Source organism: Falco punctatus (assembly GCF_963210335.1).
Source record: "Falco punctatus genome assembly, chromosome: 8".
NCBI lineage: Eukaryota > Metazoa > Chordata > Aves > Falconiformes > Falconidae > Falco > Falco punctatus.
Genome location: NC_137588.1, coordinates 52,598,928 through 52,621,752, shown reverse-complemented (window position 1 = coordinate 52,621,752; position 22,825 = coordinate 52,598,928). Strand labels below are relative to the sequence as shown.

Sequence of the window (22,825 nt, the reverse complement as noted above, 5' to 3'; positions counted from 1 at the left end):
TAACACCACCTCAGGTGCCAGGCTGTTAATTGATTCCTCAGGTGGAGTGAATTTGAGGAAAATCTTTCCTAATCCCTGATTGCTGGGCTGCAGTGTGTGCCACAAGGTTTTATAGCCTTCCAAATCTCTGCTTTTTCCCTCCAGTGTTTACTATCACTTCTTCATTTCATATTTTCATTATATTCCATTTACAAACATGGGCTAAAGTTTCATCCATGCTGCTCTTATGCATTTTGAAGAAGCGAAAACTGCATATGGGAACAACAGTGAATGCCTGCTCTCAGCCTTCTCTTCAGTTTCTTGTTACATGTAGAAGAGAATCCCATTTCTTGCTGTCACTCTCAGCCCTTTATTTTGGTTGCCAGCAGTGTCAGTACAAAAAAATGAGGATGTCCTTGCACTCTGCAGAGCTTCACTTCACATCCTTTGACACGGATGCTATCGTACCGCTATGAAAATCTTAACATCTACTACTCTGAAGTACAGAGAAATGTGGTGACTTTCCTCACAGCTGCAAACAGTTTCATAGTTTAGGCTACAGGTTTGATCCCAGACCTGACTCCAAGTCCTTCATGATAATTAGTAGTCTACTTTTCCTCATCTTATCATACATACACTGAAAATCAAATTTAAATGAAATTAATTTCAATTCCAAAGTCATCCTGAAGGATAGAAATGCCACATGTATTCAAGCTGGAGCTAACTTTTTCTTTATTCATTCATTTTGGAAATTGAAGGAGACAAGGGTATATGCTAAAAAGTAAATGTAATTGCTGCCACATGATTATGATAGACTGATAACTCCTACTATGACTGCCTGAACTGCATATGTGATGCAGACACATTAAAAGGAAAATTCATCCCACCTCCTCTCCTTAATTCATTGTTCCTAGGATCCCCTATTGCAGGTGTTGTGTCAAAGCGCAAAAGTGGGAGGCTGGGAAAATAGTGTGTGTATGCTGTTGTAAGACTACTTAAATCAGGTTTGGGCTTTGTCCTTACAGCCCTCACTGCAATTCATACTGCTGCTGATCTCAGGGGAGGAGGATCCAAGTCTGTGTGTAGCTGCAGTGTTTGTAGTTATCAGCCTGCCAATATTTTCCTGGAAACCTCAAGTGAGAGAAGAAAACTAATGAGTTTTTTAGTGTTAGTAAAACAGCTAAACCAGAACTGCCTAGAAGGTGGAAGGGTGCAAAGGCTTTTCACCCTGCTCAATGTCAAGCCTCCTCTGCAAACGATGGAGATGTTAGAAAACCTTTAAAAAAAAAAAATCAGTTTGCAAGAATACTTCTATTATCAAAACTGTCAGACACTTAGATGCTGAGAGCATGCTGTAGCACTGCCTCAGGAGTATGGCTGCAGAGCATTGGTCAGTAACTGTACAGCACAGATTGGTCACCCAGCCTGTCCTGAAGGTGTCTGGGGATGCACATGAACACATGCAACAGTGTAAACCACTCCACTGACAGATACAGATCTAGTTACCTGCTAGAGGCAGCGCCGTGGGCCCTCAGCGAACGAGCCAGCACTGAAAAACTTGTAGGACACTAAAGGAGTTTCCATGGGTTACTCTTTCCCATGCCCCCATTCCAGGCCTGCTCTGGAGAGTCCTCTAGATGAAGGGCAGCCAGCAGCATAGCTGTCCCTTGGCTCAGTTGCTTTGGGAGACTCAGTCCAGGACAGATGCTAGATAGTCTTGAGTGTAACCCAGGCACTTCTGTTTAGAGAGAGAAAAATATACCCTCTCCCCCGAACCGCAGTCCTGCATCACCAATATAATGTCTGCCTGTAACACTGACTCTTACTTGTGTAATTTTCTGAAAGTCCCCAAATCTTGGAATCTTACTCACTTTTCCCAGATACTGTCTTGGCATCAGCACAAGGTTTCAGTGTGCTGAGACTTCATTTATCATTCTTAACTGATCAACAGTAGATAATAAATGTTATTCCTCACAACTGGCTAAAATTGTGCACTATATTCTCACTTGCAGAACAAACATTTCACTGCATTTGTATCCTTCTGGCCTTACGTCATGGTGCTCAGAAAGAAGATCCTATTCTAGAAGAGGAAATTTGCAATGCACTTTAATCTATCCTTACCACAAATTTGTAGATTATTACTGCTCCTTGCAACCACAAAACATTAACTAAGTTTATTTTAATAAAATGTTCATTAAATTGCTTTTAGATACAACCCAGAACATCCATACGTCCGTTAAAGTATCTGCCATAAGTCTGCCGAAAACTCATCTAAGTAAAAACCCATCATACTCATTATTCAACCCACAAATGTCTGAATAAAACGTGGAGGAGAATGATGAATCAGAAACAGAAGTCTGTGGAAAAAGCAGTCTCAAGCTGTGAGTTGCACCAGCAGTCTCCTCATCAAACGTAAATCACTGCTGTGTTAAACCAGCTTGATGTAGCCATGACTTGAATAAAGTGATAGGAAAGAAAACAGTAGTCATTACAGTACAGAATGGGTAAAACACAGGAATGAAAAAATGTCTGGAGAAGTTCAACCTCAGGGGGGTAATAAACTTGGACTAATTTCATTAAATAGAATTTGAAGCTTTAGGAAAGCAAGCAAGAGACAGTTTACAAGTTACAAGAACAGAGGGTTGAAATGACACTGTCAGGTTTTTTGCTGGCACCAGTTCTTAAATAAACTCAGTTTCTGTCAGCCTTTCCGCATGAGCTCAGAAAGATGTCATGGCCTCGTGACTCCATACTCTAATACAAGCACTACTAGCTCTCCTAGTTCTAGGATTTGTTGAGTCTTTTTGATGATTTTATTCAAAGTGTATCTGATTTTGTTGGCTGCCACAACATCAGTGTGCTCACAGACTCACACTGAGAGGTCTAGGGCTGCTATTTTTCCCTCAGTAGCTGTGGTTTTGGCACACCCTGATCTGGCCTAGACATATACAGGCAGGTCGTGGTGGGAATGGGTACTACTCAGGATGAGACACAGGTGATATTTTCAGAGGTTCATGTCCTTCAGGGCACTGACCTATGCAGATACCAAACTCTTCATCATCCAGATGTTCTGCATCAGAAGTGCTGCTTTTGTATCTTACAAGCCTATGAATTAGAAATCCCAATGCCTTTGCAGGGCACCTCTCCCAGCAGCACTGGCAAAGTTCTTGAAAATAATTCTCAATTTTGGCTGTCCTTTCCCAGAAGCTCTACGTGTCAATCAGCTGAAATCCCCAGCTAGATTGAAGTAGCATGCTTAGCAAAACCCTCTGAAATGTGGGACAGCTCATAAACAAAAAAAGCAAAAAGCAGTCTGCATCATATCCTTTGGATGAACAGACCATTTTGGATGAAGCAGACCAGTTTGGAGATATCTAGTCGGGTATAATTTCTGTTTCTGTCAAACCAAGTAAGTCAACATCATGTCTACAGATGACACAGCATGTTATCATTGCTTAAACCTCCATAAAACATGGGACAGCTGGCATAATGCTTAAAAAAATAAATATTATGACATGAAAGGCTAACATTGCTCCTTATCTAAGAACATTAATAATGCTTTGTATCTATTCATCCGTGTCTAGGAGGCAGGAAATACATATGTATATCTATTAGAGGATGGAAGGATAAACAGTAACAAAAACTTTGCAGGAATGATGGAACAGAGTGACAGGATAGGGAACAGGCTTTCAGTATTTATTAAATACTGCACTGCAAATTTAAACTGAAAGCATTTTGAGATACAGAAAAGAAGCTACCATATATATGGTGTAGTATAATGTTACATTGAATGCTGCTTGCAATCCTTTACAGTTATTACCATATCTACCGTCACATAGAGGAATCCCATTTCCTTGACATCTATAAGAACAGGAGCAATGAGGAGCACTGGTTCATTCATTCACACAGTTTCTTTTTTGCTTGTAACCTATCTACGCAGTATTTAGAGGCAATATTGAAATCATTGTATACAATAAAACATTGCATCTGTGTATTGATGGGCACAGAGAGACAAACAACCCAGGTTCCAAAACCAAAACCATTCCTATTCAGAACGCTGTAGAGAAGGTGACCCTAGTCAGAATGTGAGGTTTGTGTATAATAAACATTATACCATCATGTTATTTAATTTCTAATGCAGTTTTTTTAAAGATTTTATTGGTAGGAACTGTACCTGCTATATTTAATATATATTTCAGCTAGCCAATTGTACTCACATAGGTGGCAATAAAGAATAAAGGAATAAAGCAGGTTGGTATGACATGAACGATAGTCATAAGAAAATAGCTTTATTATTTGCTATCAGTTGTTCAAAGACTCTGTCATTTACGATTATTAATTTTGTGAAGCTTACCCTCATTCTACTTAACTAAACTTGTTTTTTTCTAGATGAAGCAACAAGAAAAGCAGTTAACAAGTAAAAATTACACCTTTCTCCTTAAAATGCATTTTTGTAACAGCTATACTGAAGTATTTTTAAGGTATGCAGAGATAACATTTGTAAGTAGAACATTAACAAATGCAGGCCAATTATTTAGTTGAAGATAGTGTGTTCAATTAACTAAGTTCATATATATAGGACTAAATCCACTGTTTTCAAAAAAAAAGGAAAAATCCATTTACTATAGAAAACCTCTTTCTAAGACATGTAAGATCCATTTTCCTACAAAAGTGTTTTCATCTAACATACAAAAGATCAAAGAAAGCTTTGTGTCTTCTGAAAGGAAAGTTGAGTCTAATTTACGGGAAGTGTGGCTACATATAAAAGGAAAAAAAACCACTGAAATGAGTGTAATGACAACATCACAGCAAAAATAAAATAGGTGATAAAAATGTTCTACAGTGAAACATTTTATTTCTGACACCTTTATTTCCTTTTGTTGAATAAATTAAAACATTATTTCGATTACATTTCCACTTACTTACAGGGCCAAAATTTACCTGGAAAACTAGAATTAGATTATGCACTTAGAGTCCTAAGAAAGACAAAGAATAGATTTTATAATGAGTGTCCATAATGCCAAGATTAAGGAATACCCAGGCGCTGGCAAAAATTCTCTAAATACAACTCTACATCTCAAAGCAAAATTAACACTATGGAATTGTACTGCTATTTGTGAGAATACCAGGAACAAAAGTCACACCTTGTCATTTTCAGAAGATTGTTGTGGGTCAGACAGTTCTAAATGATCATGCCAGAGTTCTGGATCTCCATGTCTAGGTGGACAGCTGCTAAGCAAACAGCTTCAGCCTTTCTGCTGAACTCTCACTCGCCTAACAGTGAATTGTAACTAGACTGAGAACTCCAGCATTCATCTGAGCAGTTTAATCAGTTCAATTCTGAATAAATGCCAACAAGGAGAATTTTACCAAAGTATTGTTACTTTTAATTTCACTTGAACAGAACAAATAACAAGCCAATCAAAATAAGTCCATAATGCTATTCTATGAGCTTCTGTTCTGTCTGTATCCCTGCATATTACCTCCTTTCTAAACCTGTAATAACTTCAGGCTAATGTAGTCCCATGTATTCAGAATATGCTTAATTTATCTTTGTTCACTTGCATGAATAAAAACCCCCAATCTCAAAGATATTTATTGAAGATATATGTTTTGTTAATATAGTCTTATTAATGTTTGCAAACTACTTTCTGACTTTTGGCCAATAATGGCAAATAAGAACTTGGGAGATGCAAAGCTTTGGGAAATTGGAATATGCCTTAGGTCATGAAAATTTAATGAGGTTCCTTATTACCACTTACAAAAAATCTCAAAATTAATCAGGTTCATTGTACAGTATTTAATGATCTTTTATGTTACTGTTTTTTAATGTAAGTTCAGACATGGATCTGCAAATTATACATTGTTTCTGCTCTCTACTTCTCCTTTTATAATAAGGAACATTTTAGACAATACTCTGCTGCTCTTAATTTGCCAAACACATGAACACAGTCGCTTGCTCTGGGGCTTCTCTTGCTACTGCAAGAATAGTGCCTGGGCCATCATTTAGTGGATGATGGAAGATCACACTGGAGATACTAGAAGAATAGATCTTTAACTTCCAGCAACAGCAAAACACATTAACTGTCCATCTGATGTTTCCCACCAGAGGAGTAAGAATTACTGTCAAACACTACCTGGCAGTGGGAGTTTCTAAGCTTCCCTCCCACTAGGCTTCACCATTACAGTACCCCCCAATCCCAGTGCCTCCCCTCGATGCCCTCCACAGTCTGTGGCTTTGCCTCACCTGCAGGCAGCAGCTCCTTCTCAAAATATAGCAGATAAATTAGGACAATTCCGGCAACCTTATGGCAAACCTATCTGGGCACTAGCAGTGACCTCCACACCAACCTCCACATGATCACAGATCAGCAGCCTCCACCACCTTTGGAAGTCTCCAACAGCTCCCTTCCAGTACACATCTTCCCATATTCCTGGGGACATCTAGCTATTAACAAGCTCTATGATTTCTTCAGTCTAAAAGAAAAAAAATGTCCTAGTTTTCACCCTGCTCCAGGTACAGCTAAATGTTGAGCTACCCCTTATCTACTCGCTGCTCCAACGTTTCTACAATCTTTCTGCAGCCATGGTGGGGAGCGCATCTACTAGCCAGGTAGAATGGTGCCAGCCAGGAACAGGCAGGCAAAAAGGAGAAAACTGATGGAAGGAAAATCTCTTGACAACCACAGGAAAGTGAAATATGAGCACCATATGGGTGAGCAGTTGGATGTCCCACTCTGAGACAGGTAGAAGAGGAATTTGAATGCTGGCTTAGCCATAATTCAGATGAATAACATTGTCACAGAGCTAGCTCATGATGGGCCTTTATTTCTCTGATACTAATCAGAACTTCTACACTGCCACATAACAGTAAGTGAATGTTTAGCAAAATACCCTTGTTTCTATGGCAAGTTTGGATTACAAAGAACTTGAAAGAATTTGTAAAGATTTCAAAGAATTTGTGATGAAAACTGTTTCACTGGAAAATTCCAATCAGCATCTCTAAAACATTTGTTTACCAGACACATAGTTTATGTTTCCAACATATGGAAACCTCTTATGGTACAATCCAGCAATAAGCAGGGAAAAAAATAGCTATTACCCCCTACTTTGGAGTTACCTTCATTTCTTCTAGTAGCAGTTTACATTCATCATGCAGCTGCTGTAAGTGAGACTTGCAGTTTGAGACGCATCATATATTCGGCAGCACTGAGATCACAGTGACGTGCAAAGCAAGGCGAGAGAATCACCCCTTCATCCATTCCAAAAATACTCCTGTTACAGCCAGCAAGAGCACGCGCTGCAGCCGATCCATCCACCACCAAAAAGACCCAAGTTGTATTTCCAACCGCTCCATTTTTCCAAGAATGAAGGACATCACAGAGACAGGTACATCGCTAAAGTTCTCAGTTGCTCATTTATTTTTAAACATTGATGTTATTTCTCTCTGTAATAGCCTCAGAGTCACACCACAGACGAACAGGCACTCACCCTGTTAGTATGCGTAAAAGGCTACAGAGGCTCTGTGAAAAATTCACTCTAGCAGAAGGAGAGACACAGGAATCATGATTGTAAGTATAAACAGAAGAAAATCCCACTTGTAATAGAGTATGAATATATATTTGCAATATATACTTTATATATATACATATATGCATGTGGGAAGGGGGAAAGCTTGGGTGTTCACAAAATTATATTTTCCTCCCAGCTAGTAATAGTATCTTTCTGTTATATTGCTTTTCAGCTAAATGTCAAGGTATTTTACTTACAAGACAGGCATCATCATTTCCTTGTGAAAGGTAGAGAAACTCAGGCACTGGGAGAGTGCGTGACTTGTTTAAATTCACCCAGCAACCCATTAGAAGAGCTCAGACAACAATTACTATCTCCTCATGCTCAGGACCATGCCCTTTTTAGTAGCAACATTGCTTCTCCACACCAGACCCCAGAGGTGGGTTGTATCAGACAACTAGTCCGATCAGAGGACATCGCAGCCCAAAGGCTGAGGAATGCTGGTGTGACATTTGTGATATTCTTAATGTACATTGTACCGCTATTAACTTCAGAGGGCTTTTCTGTTACATATATACACAGGCAAATAATTCACATAAAATCATGCAAGTCTTTGTTTTCATTAAACAACATGCATGACCGAACTTTTCTCTCACCATCAGCTCTGGAGAAGTCCAGGATCTATTTTCTGGCTGCAGTTACTCTATGATCACAGTCAAGATGACAGTGACAGATATGTTACACTGAGGCAGTCTGATTTTATCCTTGCAATAGTAAATACTTTTTGTCTCTTAATATATTTCATTACATCTATGGTAATAGCACACTCTGAGGTGGTAGGACTGAAGAAAACAGACACAAAGATGAGATGCAGACCATAGTATTATTTTAAATATTCTTCAGATTTGTAGCTGTTTCTATTATAGACATCTCCTGCACCGCTTAGATGGGGGTAAAGACAACAAGTGAAACCTTTTCTCCAACATATATGCCAAAAATTTTTGCAGGGCTCTACAGAATTAAAACTGTCTTAGCTTTTTTGCAGTTTTGAGCACTACCATAATGTGCTCATTTAATTTGTGATGGAAATAGCATGTTCAAGTTATCATTATTTGTAACTTCAGCTTCTTCTACAGTTTCATTTGTCCTCCTGCAACTCTCCATTGAGTTTGCTTAGGCTATAAATAAAGATCTCCTGGGATCCTGGATCTTGCCTTCTGAACAAAAATTTCAGTGAGTCATTCTCATACATATTTTCTTCCATTATCTTCATCACGGACAAATGTTCATGCTCGTTTTAAAAGGTCAGAAGGAATGAAGCTGTGACTAGCTTCCTGTCAGAAGTAGGTCAAAATGCTCTTCCCTTAGATGTCCTTAAACAAAGGTGAGTTATTTTTTAACCAACTACTGTTGGAGTAGTTTCTGGTTGCACCTAAACCTCCTTAAGCCCCAGAGATGTTGGGTGATTCCTTAGCAAAAAGGGAAACTGCTAATCAGAAGAGTGGTGCCAGACAGACTGACAAGTCTAATGACTTCATTTGGCATCACTAACTTGTAAGCTAGTTGACGCCTTACTGAACTGTTTTTTCTAATGGATATGTGTGGTGCTGGAGTCCAGAATGTCATTCTTAATTACAACAAATATTAACCTGAGTAATAGACTTGGAATGGACAAAGTCTGCAGAAGCACTGCCTAGTGGGAACAAAAGTTATCCAAACAACACTCATATATCAGCTCATCAACAGACTGTTTCTAAAGATTAATTTCCTATTTGTTGGAAACATGTATTTTGTATAATTAAAAAAACCTCAGGGACCAGAAATCATTGGCAATATCTGAAAGCATGAATTTCTGAAGGTGCCATCCAGTGCCTAGTCCTTTTTCACACATTGCAATGTACCTTTGCATTGCGTACTTTGGTGCATTCAGCTTTTCCAAAAGACTCGTATTGTATATCCCTCCACATGCTGCTGACAGATGCATGCAGACAGTTTCACTCACAGATCTCTCAGGTATTTATCTGATCTTTCCCCAGACAGAGTTATAGTCCTCCTTCATCATTTACCTCTTTACACCAAACACTATAAGATAATGAGATCTTCTCCAGGACAGGTGGTTATGACTGGCTGTGGATCATGTATTGCCTGATGATGGTGGGGGGCAGCTTGTAGACTGATCTTGTGAAAACTCTCTGAAAGTGAAATTATTCCTGATGGGTCAAAACTGCTGCCTTTAGCTCACTTTTATTTCTGACTCACAGGGACTTCTGACACTTTCAAGAGTAGCTCCTGTAATGAGCATGTAAAAAATGCTTTGCTTTGGGTAAATAAATCCAGGAGTAGATATTTGTGCGGTTATAGGACTTTTCAGGAAAAGGCCCGTATCTTGTATGCCTGGTGTTACAGCTATATTGTTTATGTAAGAAAATGACAAATCGATAACTCTGTTTAATAAATTATTGATAACTTTGTGAGGAATTTAGAGTACTACTGAACTACGCAATCCCTGCTCTACACTAACCTCTACAGTGCCGCCAGTAAACCTCCAGGTTATAGTCAAGGTGCTGGCTACAGACTATGAAGTACTTAATAGCTTGAATTCCATCAGCTTTCCTTCCCTGTCCTGCTGTAAATCTGCATCTAGCACTAGAATGCTTAAGGCAACTGTCCCAGTGATGAGACTTCAGAGGGTCTGGGACATGGGGTCAAGCTGCTGGCTGGCAGCATTAGCCAGAGTTGGCAATAGGAGCCACGGTTCTTGGTAATGTTCACAACATTTTTCTCCTATTGAAGAGTATTTCTTGTTGCTGCTTAGTTTTAGTTGCTGATGCTGAAAAGGATTATAGAACATAAATTCTGTATAATGGTGAATGTTTCCAACTCCAAATTATGCATGACAAACCTGGGCACTGCACTGGTAGCACAGCATTCCTGTGCAATCCCTAGTAGGCATTTAGACTGCTCAGGCACCTGTCAAAGTAGTTAAATAATCAAAATGAGACCTGCAAAGGTAGGTTGCGGGTTTTCTTCTTTCTCTCCTTTGCAATATGGAGAGATCAGGTGATTTCCCTGGCTTGAACCAATTTATTCAATGATTCTAACACCATCTGCACTCTCCTGATTTGCAAGGCCACAGGACATGCGTGGATAAGCAGCAGCCAGATCTCGCATGTCCCCCTGTTAAACCACAGGAATATGAAAGCAGTTTATTTTAGTTTATTTTAGAAAGCGATTATTTTAGTTCTACAAAATAAAGCTGTTCTCATTGTTCTCTTACACTGCCATCAACTATTAGACAACACACAATGCAGCTCACTTTCATATCTAATGCACACTTAAATAGAATTAAATAGCATTAGGTCTTTTCCCAGTTCCTTTAATAGTAGATATAATTATTCGAAATCTTGACAGGAAAAAGACAAGAAATGGATGCTTCCTTTCACCTGATTTTTCTCCGGAGAAATAAAGGGTGGTTATAGATTTTTACGGCTTCTCACAAGAACAGAATATGGAAAAAGTATCAGATTCATGAGTATTTGACATTAATACAAAGAAGAGCTCAGTGCTCATTTCAGCAGAAGATACAAGCCAAACTCACAGTTCCACCCGTTAGTATGTGCTCTAGCTACTGAATGCTCAGCTGTCACTGATGCACTGGGTAATACTGAAAAATTCATTTATTTCTCCTCCTACACTCATCTCTAAAAGATGGAGTAGCATGCAGTTCTTTTATTTACTCTGAGGGGTGTGAAGCCACTAGTGCATATTTTAAAGTATTATGAGATATTTATAGTCATTCAAAATACTATTGTGAAGGAGGAGAATCTGTAACACTTAAATACCTGGCTCACAAGCTGAGTCTTAATGAAGTACTATGAAAGAGGGAATATCTTGATTCACTACTTAAACAGGAGTCTCTAATTGTCCTTATAAGAAAAGACACAAAAGAGACAGTTTCTCTCAGCAAGTTGCAGACTACAGAAGGGTGCAAAACTTTATTCCTCCTGCTTAGATTAACAGACTATTAGGAGTGGCACGTTTGAGGATGTGAAAGAAGTCACTGTTGCAGTTCTTTTTGCTCTTTGCTAGAAAGTTCTCTTTCTTTCATTCCCTCTTTACTTCTGTATTATCTTAATGTTTTCAACACTGGACCAAAGAAGCTTTCTATCCATTTGCAATCACTTCTCCAAGCAATTCTGCCATTTAACATTATTGTTATTGCTTCAATGAGTTCAGCAAAGGAAAAACTAGATAATTATTGAGATATAGAGGAGAAATATAAGTTTCCAGCTTCTCTAGGATTTTTAGCTGAAGCAGGGAACCAATGAGACAGGAAGCCTAGACGTGCTTCCTTTTCTCAGAGATACCCATATTTTAACAAAACTAGAAGTCAAAAATACTTCAAGAATAAAAAAATGGCTTGATTACAATGAAGATATCCTGGAATATATCTAAATACTGATTTATGAAAAGGAACAGATCAAATTAGATGATAAATTGACATAGATTCCTTTGAATGAAGATCTAGGGTCAATATTTTAAGGCCTGCATTACTGCACACATAAAACTCAGCCACTGACTCTCCCAGGCATTTTCATCAAGGCAAAATATCACAATGGATTGGTATAACACCACAGCAAGATGAATTTCAGTGTCTATCAGCAGTGAGTCCCCATCCACTTACTGGCAGTAAGATACGCTGCAAGTGCAAATTCTGAATATCATAAAGATATAACGAAGTACTGTGCAAACTATGATCAGAACTTCAAGAAATGGAGAGAGACAAAAAATAAGTTTAAGTTTTTTAAAAAAAAAGGAAAGATTGGTCTTCACAAAATTTTCCCAACCTGTAAAATTCAAGTTTAAATTTCAAATAGCCCAGTACCTTGGGACCCAAATTGCTATGACCTGCTAAAGGCAGACTAAATCCATCTAGCTATTTAAAAACAAAGGGAGGCCTATCATAAGGCTCAGAAGTAATCCTGGCTCTTGTGCACAGCTCGGGGGGAAAGTTTTCAGAAGTTTCTAAAGGCCAATAAGGTATTCTGGTGCATAAAGATGAAGGAAGCTTAAAAATATCAAGACAGGATAATTCCCCCTCAGTGCAACCACAGCACTGAGCCAGCCTAGATATCTTTGAAAAATCTCTTTCCCAGCCACATTTCTGTTTTGTTAAAGATATTACTCTAGGCTCAGCACCTAATTATTAGAATGAGGAAATGGTTCACAAGAAGGCACAGAAATGAGACTAATTACATATGACATAATCTGCCAGTATGAAAAGCTTCTATCCAGCCTGAATTTACCTTCGAGTTTATTTCTTGAGGCACGGAGATTTACGACGCTGCAGTCATCTTAGCTAGTTTATCAGCGATTTTTTTGTAGGCCACATAAATGTCTAATCTACTTCTAACTCTCACAGCTCTTGGCACAATATTACTTTATGACAGTGAGTAACATGAGTTATGTGTTGTGTTTAAAATGTTTTTCTTTTTTTAACATTTAATTACTGTCCTTTTAATGTCATGTTAAGTATTTTAAATGAAGACTAGTTTATTTAATGTAAATAAATATATCCAGCCATGTGCCTTTTTTTAAAAAAGACTGTGCCATCCGTATTAATTTCAATTTTTATGATCTAGAACAAACTGTAATATGGAGATTAAAACCTCAAGTTCATTCCATTGTAATTCTATTCTAAGAGTCCAGTTATGAGATCGCTTAAATGCATAGGAAAGGAGGAGAGCCTGGTATCCCCCTCCTGTCTCACCACACAATTCAACTGCTTTATCTAGGAAGCCCAGGCCAGCATCTGACAAGCCCTGTTGTTCACCAGTAGGACTTAACGAGAGGTGAAGGTGCTCAGAGCCTTGCAAAACAGTTCATATAAAGTGTGGCACCTTTCTAAATAAATCATGATGACATTTAGCATGGTGACTTCTGGACAGACATGGACAGACCTATCTCACTCCCATTCATTCTTCTTCACCTCAGCCAGGCTGTAGGCACCTCTGGCTGAGAAGCCACATGCCATCTCCCGGAGGTCAGCATTCAGGCTAAAAAGCCTTTCTGGGAGAAACCGTGAGCTAGCTCAGCTATTACGGCTGTTCCGTCGCTAACAATCAGCCCACAGAAAACATGAGCACTGATACTCATCTGGTTCCCGTAAGTGTCCCCTCATTGGATTAAAATTCTAAAAGATTGCACATGTCAAAAATTTCACCAAGCTTTAGGACTCATCTCCAGCTGGGATCAGGAAAAAATCCTCTTTCCTCAGTGCAGTTTAGCACAGCGTTGTAAGGGATTTACACTTTCTTTTGAACAGCTTCTGTCCACTTTATCACTGCAGATGGGACACTGGGACACAGGCCAGCCATGATAAACCAGCACACTTTTGCTGCAGGTCTATTTTATTACACTCAACAAAGACAAAATCATTCTTTTTGTAATAACTTTCTCCTATAATACTTATTCTGTGTCCTGCTGTGTTTTATTTAAAGTGTGAGCTCTCCAAATGGCCCAAGCTCTTCAGTCACTTGCACACCAAATTATGTCTGTCATGAGGTGGCACCTGACTCATAGCCAGTGTTTCTTTCAGGCACCTGAGCCATGCCAGACTTCATAGGATATACTGTTTAGACTGCTGGAGCTTAGATTCATTCTCAGCTTACAAATCAATAAGTTTTTGAAAGAATCTAAACGTACTTTAAATGCAGCTAGGAATCTGACTATTAAGGAAGGATGAAAGATAAGAAGGAAATAAAATAGGACTTCTGATTAACCAAAGCATCAACGATTATCAGAAATTCATCACAGGCAACACTGTGTACTCTGCACTGCCAATTAACCAGCATTTGCCATGGCAAGTCCATGGCCTTAAATAAAGTTATTTAGTTTATATAAGAACCCAGAGTTTGACCCCTGTGAAAATGGCTCCTGAAGACTAAGCGAACTCCCTTTCACCTCCCACTGCCCAGCTGACAATTCTTAAGATTATCTCCATGGTTTGAGAAGGCAAATAAACTCCTAACTAATAGAGTCTCATGGAATTAGAGAGAGATTCCTGAATCTAACACACATTTTCCTTTCATCCCTTTTAATTTCAAGGCATAGTTAATAAGGAATATGACCTCTGTTTTGGGATGGAAGTGGTTTTTCTAGAAGGCATGCATATTTCAAGCAACAATTGAGAGGGCGCAAGAAAACCCTTTGAAAAATTTCCCTTTCTCCTCCTGCATTTATGGCTTTAATCCATGTTGTTGTGGTTAGCCACACTGCAGTATAATAGCAACCAAATGACCAGATTTCTAGATAGAGGAAACTAGTCAAGACTGCACATTGTACAACTAGAGCAGCAGCTCATACAGTGCAGGGGCAGTGCTATCACACCAGCTCACTAAGCGCAGGGATTTTTTGCAAGCACCTTTACGTTGATATTCTATGACAGATTTTCACTATTTTGCATTCACACAAAAAATGAGTACAATATTATAAACTACACCTGTCAAACACAGCTTCATGGGTTTTTCTTATTTTTAGAAAAGATATCCTATGCTTTATATGAGTAACTTAGTAAGATTTTTTTACTGCATTATGGTTTTTCAGAACATCTTGTCAGCTAATATTATCTTCCAATAATAGCTCTGTGATCTCCCCATAGTTTGCAATCAGCTCCAAGTCAGCATGACTTCCTGGGAAAAGTCAAAGGAAACAATAAAATTAAATTTTCTTCCACCACAAGAATTTCTTTTTATGCTCCCAGAAATGTGCTATTGTTCAATGTCAGTAAGTGGAAATGCTTAAAAAAGAGACCTGCCATTTGTAAAAAACACATGAGTGACTGTTCCTTTAGAAAGATTTTGGGTTTTGGTTTGGGGTTTTTTGGCAATAGGGAATGTTACAGGATAGAACCATGTGCTTTGTTTCACTGATAGTCCCAGTGCAACCACAAGCAGAAAATAAGTTGTCTGCATGAACTGATAAAAGTGTCATGAATAATAAGAAAATTACATGCTGCACACCAGCCTGCCAGCAGATGATGAAGAAAAATCAGGACTTCATGAGTTTTCTTTTTTCCTCATGCTCTGGTGATATTTGTCTGATATTTATCTAACTGTGTGATAGTTACTTCTCCAGCAGTTTTAGTTCTTTCCTGGGAAAATACCAACAATGTTACCTTGGAGCAGGGAGGAGCATTGAGGGGTTGGGATTTTTGAAGATCAGCAACGCAACGACCTTGTTCAAGCAGCCTGCAAGCACCAGTTTATAGCTGTTCATTGGTGCTACTGGTTAAGTGATGCTTTGTTTTCGTAGCAGGAGAGTGTACAGGCTAGAGTTGCTACTGGAGCTTCATGAAGATGGTAAGTGAATCTCCTGAATAGTAATGCTCTGCCCACCTCTTTCTCCCCAACTCCAGGGAGCAGAGGGCAGGTGGCAAAAGAGAGCAAATGGTCATGGACCACATGATCACAACATGAAGGCAGACAAACAGAAAAAATGCATAGTTTAGATAAAACTTAAAGAAAAGGCAGAGAGACTTGGATGTAGCACCTCATTACTCTTATTTTCTCTTGTTTTGAGGAGGATGAAACAGCTTTCAGTCATCTGTGCTTCCTGGATGCTACAGTGATACTATGTCGTGATGCACAGGGAAAGAAAAAGAGATGCTAGTGCCTGCTGAGATTAGCAGGTCCTCCCCCTGCCTTTGCTTTTTGTGGGTCTGTTTACTGCAGTGTTTGGTTGCAAACTGCACTTTGTGAAAGACAGGTAAGAGTCTCAGAGCAGAAGACAAAGCAGCATCTTCTCCCTTCAGTGCACTTGCGGAATGATGGTAGGGTGAGCCATGCCACAGGGATGGCAGCCTGAGGGGAACCTCTGCACCAGACTGGCCCCATGGTTTCTGATAAAGTGCAGTTTGCTTTAAAAGAGCAGCATCCCTCAAAACTGTTTCAGAGACTTGTAACACCTAGGTTTGTCTTTAGAGAGGATGTAATTCAAGTTTTTCTTTTTTTTCCTTTTTTTTTTTTTAAATTCAATTGCTCAGTGTTAAGTTTATAAAGGCTGACAGCATCAAGTGGGTCCATCAGCTTCCCAAGCATTTTTAAGCTGAAAACAACATACACAGACATGCACCCACTCCCACTGGAAGGAGAGAGAAGCTGTGTTATTTTCGCTCTCTTTAAAGCAGGGACATACTTTATCCAGATTTCTAAATACTGGTTTTTTACCAAACCTCATGAAGTCTGTTTCTGACATGGAGCCTATGTCAGTAACTGGTAATTTGGGGAGCCTTTAGCACAGCTCTGGCAGAAATGCACAGCTAAAGGAGTGTGAGAAAAATGTTTTAGTGTGGGAAATGGGCCTGCAAAACCTAAATCTGGAAAAAGAATTTAAGAGCCAATGACAACACAAAAAGCATAATATTTTAGTTAATCAAATGCATTTCACTTAGAAAACTCTCTCTACATTCTATTTACATAAAAATGACAACCACTGAATCGCCACGGAAAAAAAAGATTATTCAAAATTGCAAACGTTTGCAATCTTCTTTTGGCAAGTTCAAGCTAATAACCTTAGCTTTTAATACAATCCCACGAAACAGTTTTTCTTACTCCAAAAATAAAACCACAAATTTTTAAATATCATTACTGGACAACTGAAAACTAGCATTTTAAATGCATTTTTTCTCTTGCCATCATGGAAATTGACACTTTCCTGAGGCTCAGGGTTTGTGTGCACACATTTAAAGGAAACTGTCTTCTGCCTAATGATTAAATGTAAGGAAACTATAGTCATCTGTATTTCAAATGTCCATGGAAATTTTTCACCACTCTGGCTAAGCCAAAGAGGTTTTCTATGAAGGACAAAGATCTGCTAATCAGCAGTAATGGAAATGAAAGAAATTTTGTGCATCACACTGTCTGTGGATTTTAAGTATTGTCCGGTTGTCTTTATAGAAAGAAGATTTCAGAAAGAACACTTGTACCAAAACAGTCATAACATTTTGTACCATCTGTAATTAAAAAAACAAGCAATAAAATAAGTGTAGCTATGTAATGAACACTGAAGTTTCTGACAAAACCAAACAAGAGTTTCATCTTGTAGCATACTTTAATGACCGACACCATCTACAAAGAAGCTGTATTATGAAGAAATAATCTAGTGCCAAACAATGTCTCACATTGTCTCTGAGCTGTGGATACATTTTATGCACCCCAGAAGCCTACATATCCATCCACAATCATACAAAAAACTTTCCCCAAGGCCACCTCCTCACTCTACTTCTTGGGAACATTTTAGTATCAGAGACAGTGGCAGAGAAGTTTCTACAGCTGCATCCAATGCCCTCCTCATTGCTGCTTGCTTTTCATACTTCTTTCATGGGAGGAATTATTTCTGGTTTGTACTGGTATGATGAGAACACTTGGCATCAAATATGACTGCATGTTCATGATACCGTTCAAATCAAGGTGAATAAGCTAAACAACTTCTGACACTACAGCCTTGGTTTTCTTTGGTCATATCTGTTTATTTCTGTGAGTTATCAGGATTTCTTATTAAATCAAAGAATTAAGAGGAATTCTATAGAACTATGTGTAGATATACTAATTTAAATTCTGTATTAGCTCATACTTTTATGTCCAATTAGAAGCAGGCTGTATTGTTATTCACTAGTGTTGCAAAAGTGCTCTGGAAGTGCTTCTGCTGTATTTCTGAAATCAGATCAAAATGCCAATACGTATTTTTAATATCAGTTTGTAAAAGAAGAATAAAAGGAACACAGCTCTTTACAAAACTGAGCCACGACTATAGGACTCTTTTTGCATCATTTATCTGAGACAACAAAATAAATTTTAAAAGTTCAGCATATTTCAAATTTTGAGCTAGTCTAAGAACATATGAAGCTGTTATCAATGTTTCCTCAAAATTTATGTTCTGTATCCAGTCTTTTGCTGCTTCAGCAAGCGCTCAGCAGAAGTACATTGAATAGCTAAAGGGCAACCTGTCTTGCTGTACATCATTATTGAAATAATATTGAGTAGAATCCCCAGACTATTAAAATTACTTTTTCATAGAAAACTATGATTTATCTGAATGAAAGCAACTCTGCAGTGAACACTATCTGGACTTCTCTGATCAGATGTTTTTGATTGCACTAGCTTGAAATGCTACCTTGAACTTGGCAGAAAAAGTAGCCTATTTTTCACAGTACCTATTCTACCATTCATCCGAAGGTAGGTAAACAGTTAACATTCATGTCTGAGTTTCAATACACCCTATTATAGCACCTGCCACTGAAGATCTCAAATCAATCTGTGAACATTAATCAGCTGAGCCTCATGACTATTCAGCCAGTATGTTATTACACAGACTGGTAAACAGAGATGTGAAAACATCAGACTTCACAGCAGGGTTGTAAAAGATGAGCAGTAGCTTTGTCTTCCTCTTTGCCACCTAGAAAAGGACTTTTCTGTCTGCTGTTTCATCTAGAGGGGCTCAGAAAGCAGGACTAGTAAGGGAAGCTGAGTGGTCCCAGTACTCCTGCCATCAAAAGTTACCGAGCAAAGAAACCCATGGTTTAGTCCAATCACTACCAGTTAGAATACTTATTCCCACCCCTTCCGCCCTTTCTTGTCACTGCTGTTGGCACCATGCCCTGGACCTTGCCAGTAAGCTGATCAGCTGACTCCTGGAAGTGCCTGTTGAAAGGCTATTGAAAGATCTGGTTCCAGAGAGCTACAAAATCTTAATGTAGCGCGACTAAAGCCAGGGAGCAGTTACAGGCCACTCCTTATTCTTTGCAGGCTGGGCATACACCACATGGTGCCAGCTAAAAAAGTGAAGTAGACCAGTTTACCCCCTCACCGATTCTCCATGTTTTGCAGTGATTGTATTTTCTTACATGCCAAAGGCTGAAACACCATTACATCTGGACCTAATGATCTAATCAAACTTGCTTTAATTAATGTTAGTCAAGCACCAAGAGTGGGAAAATGCAGGCTTCACTGCAGGCTATGCAATCCTACCAGGATGACCAGGCAAGCAGCTACTCCTGCTGTCCTCTGCTACCACAACTCTACTGAGAGTGGCACCGAGCCAGATGCCCTGGCCATGCACAGCTGTAATCGCACCTCCTGACAGCTGTGTCTGCACCTTCAGGACAGGAGAGAGCCCCTAGCCTGAGGAATTCATGGTTTAAACAGACAAGGCAGAGAAACAAAATGAGAAATCACAAACAAAACTAAGAGTGGTTATGTGGAGTCCAGCAAGAATGGTAAGTGTGAAAGATATATGTCCAAAACCAAAGGCCACTAATTGCTTTTATTAGCAATGAAAGCTCTGTCTTGGAGACAGCAGAGGCAGAAGAGCTGAGGCTAAGCTCGTAAATTGAGTGTTTGTTCTTCTTCCCTTCAGTGACTCCATGACATGCTATCATGTCATTCTTGTAAATGTTTCAAAGAAAAGTTTTTGAATGATAGTGCTTTGCTATAGTCCCTGCTGTTGGGAAGGGCTATACAAACATCTGCCATACACTCCTAAAATAAAATTCACCCAGAGATTTTGTTTACATGTTTTGTCCTTAAAACCAGCACTCTGCTGCAACTTTCGGCCATATCTGCCTTATTAAAATTGAACCTTTTATTTTAAACACAGTACATTTTGTAACAGGAAAATCAATATACAGTAACCCCGAGTACTGCAGACAACAGCTGTAGGGCATAATCTGATGACAGAAAGTTGAGAACAGTATTTTGGCAGTTATGTGTTCAGCTCATATTTCACTTTTTGTTTGTAATGTCACTGAGCAATAAATATCTGATATTTCTCCCCACCTGGTGACTGACAAAGCTACGCAAAATGAAGAAATCAGTGTTTTCAGCATTAAAGACTATTATCTAAAAAATTAATCAGTTCTTACTTATTTTTTCCTCTATGGGATACTGTAAGAGGATAGCTCTTCCCAGAGCTACAATGAGTTAACAACAGTTTCACAGCTCTTAGCAAAGATATAGGAAGATACTTAAGCATAAAGAGTACCTTGAAAAGACTACTAAATACTTTTCACTGCCTTCAATTTGGCTGTGGTAAGGCTGCTCAGCTCTGTTCCAAGGCTGGGATTCATGATGCACCTACGCTTGGAAAAGCTACCTAGGTAGAAAAGAAATGAAGGCACAGGTATGCCTGGTACACAGGAGTATAAAAAAACCATAAAGATCTTAATAGAGATTTTGATTTTGATCATCTGTTACTTTTTCTTTATTAAGTAAAAGTTTACAAATAGAAACAAACTGCTCCATGTCTGTTTTTATGCCATCATTAAATACTGAATCTGTGAATAAACTAGGGATTTTTGGAACCTACCTATTTGTCCTTAGAAGGTGGAATATTATTAGTTCTCTAAAATGGCTTGTGATTCACTTCGATTACAAAATAAACTCAAACACATTTCCTTGGTGAGCAAAAGGCAAAGCGCGCTAGATCATTTTGTACTCAAATTGCTTTTTTTACCACATCCCACCAAGCATATTTTTCTCAGATAATGAAACCGGTATTTTAAAGGCTTCCAATCCAGATTTCTGTGGCAAATGCTTTAATTAAGATTGATATATTCCATTTGTTTAGCTTTCAGACTTTGATACGGAAGTTTTAACTTGAACTGCATTGCCCTCTAGCGCTGCGCCGGGGCCGGCCGCAGTGATGTCACCAGCACATGCAGTGTGAGCACAGGCAGCCAGCTCATGCAGAGCTGCCTAAATGCTGACAAACCCTTCTTGGAGACGCATGTCACAGCAGCTAGACAGAGGCATCCTTCCAACAGAACCACAAATGCACAAGGGAAAACAGTAAACCTGTCTTTTATTTCAGGGACGTCATGATCAAAACAGCTACTTTTGAGCTCCAGCCAAGACTTCTGCCTTCTAATTTCTGTTTAAACGAGTTCGTATGAGAAATTAAGCAAGTTTGAACAGCCTATTATTTCTGACAGGCTTCAGAGGACTTCACGCTCTGCAAGTTTTACGGGCTCATAGCTGACAGCTTGCTGGAGAGATGAGTTCTCAATCTAAAACCGGCCGGGGCTTCGCAGCAACTTCTTGGGTAGAGAGATAACTTTCAGCTGAACTCAAACCATCTGCGTGTTTTGCAAGGGATCCAACCATAACTTGCTATGGAGGATGATTTTTAAGATGAATACCTACCTTGGTGATAAATCAAATTCATCGATACCTGGATACTTGAAAGTGCCTCCACTAAATAATGGCAATCTTTCTGCAAACAGCTCCAATGAGACAGCAAGCAATCTGGATTCACCTGCCTTGGATATAAGTAGGGCGATAATTGTGGGGCTTATTCTAGGTGCCTTTATACTCTTTGCTATTATAGGTAACATCTTGGTAATTCTCTCTGTTGCTTGCAATAAACATTTAAGAATCCCTACAAACTATTTCATAATTAACCTCGCAATAGCAGATTTGTTGCTGAGTTTCACTGTCCTTCCATTCTCTGCTACACTGGAAATCCTTGGTTATTGGGTTTTGGGGAGGATATTTTGTGATATCTGGGCAGCAGTTGATGTGCTATGCTGTACAGCTTCTATTTTAAGTCTGTGTGCAATTTCTATAGATAGATATATAGGAGTACGTTATTCTCTCCAGTATCCAACTTTGGTAACAAGAAGAAGGGCAATTTTAGCTCTCCTAGGTGTCTGGGTCCTTTCCATGGTGATTTCTATTGGGCCTCTTTTGGGCTGGAAAGAACCAGCACCCAAGGACGACAAAGAGTGCCGTATCACTGAAGAACCATTCTATGCTTTGTTTTCTTCCTTGGGCTCGTTTTACATTCCTTTAATTGTCATCCTCGTGATGTACTGTCAGGTCTACATAGTGGCAAAAAGGACTACTAAAAACCTGGAAGCTGGGGTTATGAAAGAAATGTCTAACTCCAAGGAGCTGACTTTACGGATTCATTACAGGAACATTCATGAGGACACATTAAACAGCACCAAGTCCAAGAGTCACAATCCCAGGAATTCCTTAGCTTTCAAACTTTTTAAATTCTCTAGAGAAAAGAAGGCAGCCAAGACATTGGGAATTGTGGTTGGCATGTTCATCTTGTGCTGGCTACCTTTCTTCATTGTTCTGCCACTAGGTAAGTGGGTAATCAAGGGGCTGTGTGGGAAGTGGGGGGGGAAGAGGGTTGGTTAGTTGTTTACTACAAAAACATCATGGAAAAAAATCAGATGAATGGTAAGTAGATATCATTTTGAGAATTGCAGCGAACAGATGAAGGGAAGTGAAAGTAATGTACTTCTGACATTGAGTCATGCTCAAACTTT

The 22,825-nt window shown here is 39.0% G+C and overlaps 1 protein-coding gene across 1 annotated transcript in view; it reads left to right on the top strand.

The window, feature by feature from the left end:
* The window catches only part of ADRA1B (adrenoceptor alpha 1B), a 76,163-nt gene that overhangs the window by 35,864 nt on the left and 17,474 nt on the right, over nt 1–22,825 (top strand). The window contains exon 1 of the mRNA XM_080398097.1: nt 1–22,638. This exon is cut by the window's left edge and continues 35,864 nt beyond it. Within this exon, the coding sequence (XP_080254223.1) occupies nt 21,666–22,638 (973 nt within the window). The 5' untranslated portion in view covers nt 1–21,665. The remainder of the gene's footprint in view (nt 22,639–22,825) is intronic.